Source organism: Oncorhynchus masou, chromosome 33, assembly GCF_036934945.1.
Source record: "Oncorhynchus masou masou isolate Uvic2021 chromosome 33, UVic_Omas_1.1, whole genome shotgun sequence".
Lineage (NCBI taxonomy): Eukaryota > Metazoa > Chordata > Actinopteri > Salmoniformes > Salmonidae > Oncorhynchus > Oncorhynchus masou.
Window position 1 is genome coordinate 35,920,185 of NC_088244.1, and position 9,531 is coordinate 35,929,715.

Here is a 9,531-nt window from a genome sequence, read left to right on the forward strand (position 1 = left end):
TGGTGTTCTTTGGCTTGCAAGCCTCCCCCTTTTTCCTCCAAACATAACAATGATCATTATGGCCAAACAGTTCTATTTTTGTTTCATGAGACCAGAGGACATTTCTCCAAAAAGTACAATCTTTGTCCCCGTGTGCAGTTGCAAACCGTAGTCTGGCTTTTTTATGGTGGTTTTGGAGCAGTGGCTTCTTCCTTGCTGAGCGACCTTTCAGGTTATGTTGATAAAGGACTCCTTGTACTGTGGATATAGATACTTTTGTACCTGTTTCCTCCATCTTCGCAAGGTCCTTTGCTGTTGTTCTGGGATTGATTTGCACTTTTCGTACCAAAGTACGTTTATCTTTAGGAGACAGAACGCGTCTACTTCCTGAGCGATATGATGGCTGCGTAGTCCCATGGTGATTGTACTTCGTACTATTGTTTGTTCAGATGAACATGGTACCTTCAGGCGTTTGGAAATTGCTCCCAAGGATGAACAAGACTTGTGGAGGTCTATAATTTTTTTTCTGAGGTCTTGGCTGTTTTCTTTGGATTTTCCCAAGATGTCAAGCAAAGTTTGAAGGTAGGCCTTGAAATGCATCCACAGGTACACCTCCAATTGACTCAAATGATGTCAAATAGCCTATCAGAAGCTTCCATGACATCATTTTCTGGAATTTTCCAAGCTGTTTAAAGGCACAGTCAATTTAGTGTATGTAAAGTTCTGACCCATTGGAATTGTGATGCAGTGAATTATAAGTGAAATAATCTTTCTGTAAACAATTATTGGAAAGATTACTTGTCATGCACAAAGTAGATGTCCTAACCGACTTGCCAAAACGATATTTTGTTAACAAGAAATTTGTGGGGTGATTGAAAAACGATTTTTAATGACTCCAAGCGTATGTAAAACATCCGAATTCAACTGTAGAAAGAAAATCAGATTTGGTTTCTTAGGCTGGCTGTGTACAAATGCAGTAGTTGTGTAGATTATGATCATTTAATCCACAGTATCTATTTGCTTTTACCAAACGCTATTTTAAGCCTTTATGTGAGGTGTGAAGGTCGGTTTCAGACCACTGAGCATTATGACTTGAACATGGTCGAAAGTGCCCTTCTCGTCTTCCTCTTTCGTTAAAGAGAGGCCATTTTAACTTTTTAAAGTCACAAGTGACACCAAAGGTACATAGTTTCCCTGAATGGAACAGCTTGAATATAAGTCAATTACATGGCAAGCCATTTCCCTCATCTGCCATATATTTAGATGCTAGGTCTCCCCCTAGTCACTAAATGAACTGAGTAGTGGCAACTGAATCAAAAACAGTAGTCATACTAACCTGATTACATTAAGTCATACTTACTCAATTCCTCATATATAAAACATATTTGTTTAAATGACCCACCATCCTGCCCTCTGTTTCCTTGGATGTATCTAGATGTATATTTCATCGCCACACTGTCGTTCCTGTGGAAGGTGACGGTCATCACCCTGGTGAGCTGTCTGCCCCTCTACATCCTCAAGTATCTGCGCAGACGCTTCTCACCGCCCAACTACTCAAAGCTCACCTCCTAGAGAGCCCTGCTTCTGTGCATAGGGAGGAGAGAGATCTCTGCTCGCACACCTCCCTACCTCTCATCTAACAGAGCCTGCGCTTTATAAGAACCTCAAGGGTTCCCTTCCCCTTTAATTTATTCTTAAATGTTCATGTGCAATTGGAAGGGCTGGTGTGGGAACGAAAAAAACAAGTTTGATTTGAGAAGAGAGAAGGTTGTTGTGTAAGTTTCCCCTGTTTAGATGTAAAGACTGACAAGTATGACTAGGTATGTTTCTAGACTGATTGGCTTGGTGGTTACCGTAACTGGAATTCTGTGCTTTATCATGGTCACAGGTCCAAAATGTGTGAATACCATCAGGAAGTATGTGCCATAATGAACTAACAGAGGGCTGTGTACTTCTTAATCATGGACTCATTAACAATATAGATCAGGTTTGGTATCTAAACATCGAACCTATAGAGAACTAACAAGGAACACTTGATTGGATTTGACTAACATACAGTACATAAAAGAACAACACAAGCATGTCAGTCTGAAATGCATTGAATTGGTATTTATGTTTAAATTTATGTTTAAATTGTACATTATAAGAGTAATTGTAGTTATATTGGAAATATAGTGTGAAATACACTGGAATCAAAAATTTTAATATCCACTTTTTTTCTTTCTTTTTTTACACATCAACATAATAGTTGTATTACAAATTCAAATGTTTTTTTTTATGGCACATTCTGTTAATGGAGAACACTGTTATTGAAGTAGCGTTTCTCAAGGACTTGTTGCAATTTTATGTTAACAGTTCTGGGGCTTAGAGATGAACCAGTGCACTGATCAAATTCTGTTTGTGTATGTGTTTGTGCGTCACCCAACGACTATAACCCAGCCAAGTGGAGGTGGCTTGGTTCTTTTAGTATAGCATGCTGACCCACTGTCTCAGATGTCAAAAGCCGTGTCTTTGTCATTTTGTACGTTTGGTAAAAGAGATTGTGTCTAAACTGAAGAGCATGGTCAATATTCAGCCACTAACTGGATGCTATTTGTAGCCAAGCCATATGTTCCACTTTGGCCATCAGACTAGCTGTGTGTCCGCTAGGCCAGGGAGTCTGTAGGCTACCCTGTCACGTGGTCACTGCCCACTCCTGACGCCAGTTCTTGCCACCCTGTATCATTGCATGATTCACTTTAGTTGTGACATGAAGCCAATTCAAGCCATAGCTGAAAATACTCTGACCACTGTCCGTCTGCCCTCTCCCCTCACCCAGAGCTGAGCCCCCACAATTCCCAGTTCTCTTCTCACAGACATGTCTGGAATAGAAGATAACAATTTTCACCTTGCACAGAGTGAATGGCCCAGTAGAATGTGTTGATTTTCAATAGGTATTAGTGCACATTTTAAAGAAAAATATGTAATGAATTCCTCACATACTATTCCTCGGGAAGAGGAGGAGAAAGGGAAGAGAGACGACTGGTACAAAAAGGTGTAAATAATTACATTGTGTTGTAGGCTAATGTCCCCATTTTATATTATTTTCGGCTAATGTATTATAAAGATGTAAACTAATATCATGACGGGTTACTGTTAGGATTAGTGAATAATTTGTGTCAGAGTACATACAGGGTGTCATAACTACTAATTCATTCATTGTTTTTCTTGTTCTGTTGGAATTACAGGCATTTTGTATTTTGTGACCTACTCTTCGTCTTTCCTTATTTTAGTTGACGTTTCAAACATTATTCAAAGCCTTTGAATTTGACATGCTTTTTTTTGTTGTTGCAAGGAATTTTGTTAAAACTGACAGCTGTACTCTTTTCTTATGTGGACTTTGGAGGTTTCATACCATCAATTGTGGTAGAATGACACTACATTATTTGACTGTTTTGTTTTTTTAAGTATTGTGTCTTGCATAATTGTAAATAACCTGTTTAATTTATTAACCTTGATCATTTTGTGTTGGTATAATTGCACTCTAGTTAGCAGAACAAAAAGGGAGGATCGTGTTGAATTGTGAATATTGGTGGTGATAAAATAAATCTTGTGTTTTCCTTTCTAGTTACCGAACCATTGTCATTTCTCTAAAATCCTTTTTGTAGTCATTTTTTCTGATTATGTTTAGCTTTGTGTGAGTTCATTTAAGTGCTTGGTTTTGGTACAGAAGAACAACATTTCCTCCAGTAAAACTAGGCCTATAGTATACTCAGACTGGACTGAGGTTGTACTATGTTAGAGCGTTGAGCCAGTAACTCTGATTCAGAGGGGTTGTGGGTAAATGCAGATGACACAGTTCAGTTGAAGGCATTCAGCTGTACAACTGACTAGGTATCCCCCTTTCCCTTTGTTTTCCTTTATTGTAGAGGAAATCTTCCTTATGTAAATCAGCGTGCGTCTCATTTTCACCAGAGGAGGGAGTCCCTGACACTCAATAAAAGCTGCTCTCCTCATACAGTCAGCCACACTTTCTGACAATCACATCCTGTAGCCTTCAGTGTGGAAGGGTGAGTCTATGCCCTGTCTCTTTGACCATCTAATGTCCAAAGGGGATTGTATCATGATAGGGAGTTATATGGGATTTATTAAATATGATAAAGTATAAAATATATTTTTTAGTTTCTTTTTTACGAAAAATCTGTCTTAGAAAATATTACTTGAATCTCACACCAAATTAGAACATGCACAAGCTAAAATGTATTGAATCTCCCAAGATTTCAATAAATTGTTTGTTGGAACCAAGCCTCAGTCCAACCAGTAAAACGTGGATTCAAGCCCCACACTACTGTATGTTCATAATAAAATCCTACTCCTCCGTCCAACTTTTTCTTGTTCCATGGCCCACATGCGTAGGTTATACCATTTAAAATAAACAATTTAAGTTAATCAGCCACATGAAAACTGAAATTTCACCCCAGAATCAATAGCAATGCCCTCTAGAACTATTTCATCTGAGCTTCAAGCAATCAACAGCGCCACGCGTTGGAGCATTGCCAAACCTACAATTCAATCAAAAGAGGAGAGATGGCGAGTCCCCAATATGACTCCTGGTATCAGGGAGTCATCTACAGAGAAAGACAGTTTGTTATGGTCAATTATATTTCAATGTCTTTTTAATTACTATATTAAGCTAAGGAACTCCTTTGGCTTAAGTCAATGCATGTAAACAATGATGTGAAGCTAGTTGCATAATAAGAATTTTATTAATAAATAAACATTTTTTATTAGAAGGACGACCAAGCTCATTTGTAATATGTCAAACCCTGTTTGCTGTACTGTGGGGATAAATCCAAAGTGGCAGATTCTGACAAACCAGTCAATGCACTTCAATCTACTACATGTTCTATTTCGCCTAGTGTAAACAAAGGATTTTGGTGATGACACACCATAGGAAAGTGTGCTGAGCATTCACACACCATTTTCAACAGCTATTTATAGCCTGGGAGGACTGGAATGCTTTGATTGGTCTAAGCACCTACTACTACTGCGAAGGATGGGCTGTTGTATTTTCCCTCCTATTGTAATCTTCTATAACACCTGTTTCAATGGAAGTCAATGAACTTAGCAGACTGCTACCGCATTGGTGTTTATGGAAGAGCCTGAGGGAACTATCTTCATTTATCCACCATCTTTGGTAGAAGTAGTACTGTACTACAAGTAGGAGATGCAGCTGTTCCTATAAGGGTCGGAGGTTATTGTTATTAAGGTGCTGGGTGAATAGACAGTTCCAGGTCCCAGGTGTCTCCCGTGGGCCTGAGTGGCACAGGGCACAGCACAGAGGTGACTGAATGGTTGGTTTCTGGCTGCTTATTCTCGATCATGTACCACTGAATAAAGAAGTCTCACCATTGATCCAAAGAACTCCACACCTGGCTACCATGGAAACAAACAGAGAAACATGTCATCCCTCTGCATTTCTAATGAATGGGTGATAGAAGGATGTCAGAGTTACAGTATGAGTTAGGATTGGAAACTTGGTACTACGGCAGTGAATAGTGTCTTCTGGGGGGATATTGTTTCATGGGATTTCATAACGCTGCCTGTACTCAGGAGGGGAAAAAGCTATGTAACTTTATTTTCCAGTGCACTAAAGCAGAGAAATGTGTTAAACAAACAGAGTATCGATCAAACTCCTATTACACAAGTGGATCGTTTCATCTGATGTGGACATGTAGTTTCCATACTGATACGGAATGTATTAGTTCATTGAGTTGGAAAAAGGAAATGTTTTCCAGAGTTGACAAGCTGTGGCAGAACAGAAACAGGATTCCTTATTATACATGACATAATATACTGCCCGGTTCTACTATCCAAGCATTTTAATTCAGTTCCATTACCTAGTGTTCTGTCAAAGCAGCAACATGAATAACTTGGAATGTTTTTTTGTTTTTTTTAGAGAACTTTAGAATGTTTAAGGAATGAAGTTCTAAACACGGGCTGTAACAGGGAACAGGAAGTCCAAACAGAAATCTAAATGAATTAGGAATGTGGATTTTTGCCAAGAGCCTTCTCTACTGGTTCGTACAACATCTATATAGTGTAAATTGTAATGTGCTACACACTACAACTATGTAAATAACGAAGCTCAAGACAAGACAGCAGTACCACCATAGAGATATTATTAAATGACTAGTAATTATTAGTATTCTAATTCCTAATTCTATAAGTAACACATTAAAGGTAGACTCAGCAATATGACATCATCATATTTGGGGCGACTCGCTGCTTACAGAAATCAATAACACAATTCTAATCTGCCAATATTGGAGGGGAAGGGGTGCTGGCAGTCTTGGAAGATTGGAATTTTGTTGTTGTTGATGTTCGTAAGCAAGAAGTCTTGTCGATGACAAAGTCATATTGGCGAGTCTACCTTTAATGAGACAATTTCATTATGGATTTCTTAGGGAGAAACTAAAATGGAGTCAAATGTCTACACATCCCTTTAGCCGTCTGAATTTCCTTCGAAAGCTTTCCATGAGACATGATTATAATGTGACAGCCATTTCCATATCAAAGTTCCACTGCTCCACTAGTTTAAAAACTGAAACACACATGTTGCACTAGGAAAACTAAATGGGGTAATGCTATAACCCAGACAACGCTCCCTAAATGAGCTGGTTTACAGTGATGGAAAATCCTGCATGAACTTGGAAAAAGTGGGTTCTAATGGCAAAAAACGGAAGTGCAAAATCGGCCGTCTGGACAGGCTTAGTCAGTTTTCCCTTCTCAAACATATGCCTTATTAATTTACTCATTCATAACTTGAGTTACATAAGAGTCACGTAACAGTGGAGGAATTTACATCTGGTAGACAAGGGATTTAACTCGGACGGTCGAAGAGTTACGCTACCCCCAAAATGTATGCTCTGAATTGTGTGGTTTACAGCACAGTCACTGACTGCAGGCACTTAGTTCACCCGATAGTCTGGGTCTACCACCCAAATTCTTTCAGTCACCCCTCTAAACCCATGTCAGAACTGGAACCAGATCCCTGATTATGCCCTTTATAGTACACAGATTTTCCTATGGATAGCTCTGCTGCTCACGTCCCTAATGTCAACACTGAATCAGTTGCTTCTCGACAACGCGCACCACCATTGGGTATAAAGATACTTGGAAGTCCCACTTTAAATGAACAAGAACTACATAGGTCCTCACAAAGTCATTATAGAGTGTGGAAAAGGAGTTACATTTGGCAATTGAAAGTGTGCCCAAGAGACCATAAATGTATTGGTGGAGTTCATGTACAGGAACATGGTGGCAAGTGAGTCCTCCCAGAGCTATACACTACTACATTAGCCTATATATGAACCATATGAGCGAATGGTAATCCATCCACGAGTTCCATATACTCTGGGTGCATCCTGTTACAAGGCACTATTGCATCTAGTCAGCTATCTTTGTATCATGTAGCCTAGGAATCAAGCTACAGGCGTGTGCAAGAGAGTAAGGGCTGATATAGACCTGCATGTTTGTGGTAACTTATGTCCACTAAGCTTACCTTGGCCTCTCTGTATGTCCCATTCCTCAGCTTCCTCCACTGGGCGCCACAGTGAACTTGTTAATGCGCTGAATTAGGTTGAAACATTTATTGGTTTGAGTTACCTGGTCTCCATGACTTATACAGACCTTTCCAAGATAAATGCATCAGTTAGACCTTTATTATGTGATTCATTGGCAGTGTGTGTAACTGTGTATTGAGTGTGAATAGACTTACAGTAGCAAATGTACAGAATAAAAGTCCATAAAAGGACAATGCCCCTGGAGCTGACTGTGTTGCCAAAATCCCATCCAATCCAAACAATGACATGCCATTGTTGACCATTGGCATAGAAGCCAGTATAGGGCCTTGTTCTTAAATGAAATATGCTATCATAGGGGAAATGTATGTAATAAATCTGTCGAGTGCTTGTGAATTGTATATGTTTTGTAAAAGTTCAATCTTTCTTTTTATATAGCTGTTATAAAAAGAATTCTGTTTTTTTTTGTAAGATGCTTTCCATTGGGAATTTATGCCACATTTATTTGCAATGGAATTTTTTGCTGGAGTCAATTTAGCTGTCTATGATTTCATACCTTTTTCTGCCGTATATTGCCTCATTTGTAATGTCAAGATGCAAGACTACAACTTATACAACTTATTAACAGCAAGTTTCCAATAGAAAACATTGCATGTTCAGCAGGGCAAGCAGGCCATTCAACCAGACTGAATTGAAGGCATAACCCACTGGGCACAGACATCGGTTTAATGTGTTGTTTGGATTTACATTTGGTTGAGTTGTCAACTAATGTGAAATGAACAAAACATTTCACCATGTCATTGGATTTAAGTTGGGTGAAAAAAAAAAAATACCCTGACGTTTATTCCGTTTTTTTAAATCCAATCAGTTTTCCATGTTGATTCAACGTCATCACATTGATTCATTTGGTTGAAATGATGTGGAAACAACGTTGATTCGTCCAGTTTTTGGGACTCCTCGGACTAGAGATCTTCACGGGTTCAACCGAACCCGAATACCCGAGACCCGATCTGGGACCGGGTCCAAAATTCAAACTTTCCCCTCGGGTCTGTGTCGGCTTCTGTGTGATTGTCATCAGGTCTCGGGTCTATGATAGGGGCGGCAAAATAGGGCGCTACAGATGGCTAAATCAGTCTGCTAATACAGGACTACTAAAGGCCCAGTGCACAAATCTTTTACATTTGAATTATATATATTTTTATTCCGATTTTTCAGGGGGTGCTGCAGCACCCTCTACACTGCTACTTCCCGTGGTAATGGGGTCTATGTAACTACAGCTGATAGACCCGAGTGGACCCGACCACAGCACTGCTTAGAATATAGAACATTTATTTTATGCTAATACAAGGAATTTATTGACTTATAGAAGGCTTAGCCAACATATAAAGACCTATTCATTAACCAGAAGAACAACTTGGCTGATTTAAAAAACAATGTCACTGGGTCCAATCAGGTCTGGTCTAGATCGGGTCTAGGTCTGGTTGTTGTAGGATCGTTCGGGTCCGGGTCTGATTGCCCTCGAGTCTGTTTGGGTCCAGGTCCAGGTCCAACTATTTTGCCCTGCGAAGACCTCTACCTAGAACTACTGCTGATTTTTAAAACTCAGTTAATGCACAAGTTACAGTAAGGTGACCAGAAAACATTAAAACTTTGTAGCCTAAAAAAGTTATGTACTACTGTATATAGTATACATAGGCCTACTGTTTAATTTTTTTTAGCCCCTGTCCTGCAGTCATTTTTTTTCACATCCCTACAATGAAGTTCTTGTGTGCCACTGTCTGCGAGAAGCCACGGAAATGCCTTGGCGCAGGAGCCGGAGACGTCATGGATTCCTGAGTGTGGGCTTTGCAGGAAAGCCCTGAGTCTCCGAGATGGAGCCGCTCCAGGTTTCCATGGCAAAGCGCATAAACAGGAGGAAACACTGAGGGAATCCCGTTATTTTACAGCATTGGACCATTATAAACACCCAGAGCGGGGAAGGAAGCCGCTC

The 9,531-nt window shown here is 39.7% G+C and overlaps 1 protein-coding gene across 1 annotated transcript in view; it reads left to right on the top strand.

Annotated features, from left to right (window-relative positions):
- LOC135528393 (probable phospholipid-transporting ATPase IIA) overlaps positions 1 to 3,585 on the top strand; it is a 39,239-nt gene extending 35,654 nt beyond the window's left edge. Inside the window, exon 28 of the mRNA XM_064957442.1 lies at positions 1,415 to 3,585. Coding sequence (XP_064813514.1) covers positions 1,415 to 1,551 — 137 coding nt within the window. The 3' untranslated portion in view covers positions 1,552 to 3,585. The remainder of the gene's footprint in view (positions 1 to 1,414) is intronic.
- Positions 3,586 to 9,531: the final 5,946 nt, after the last annotated feature.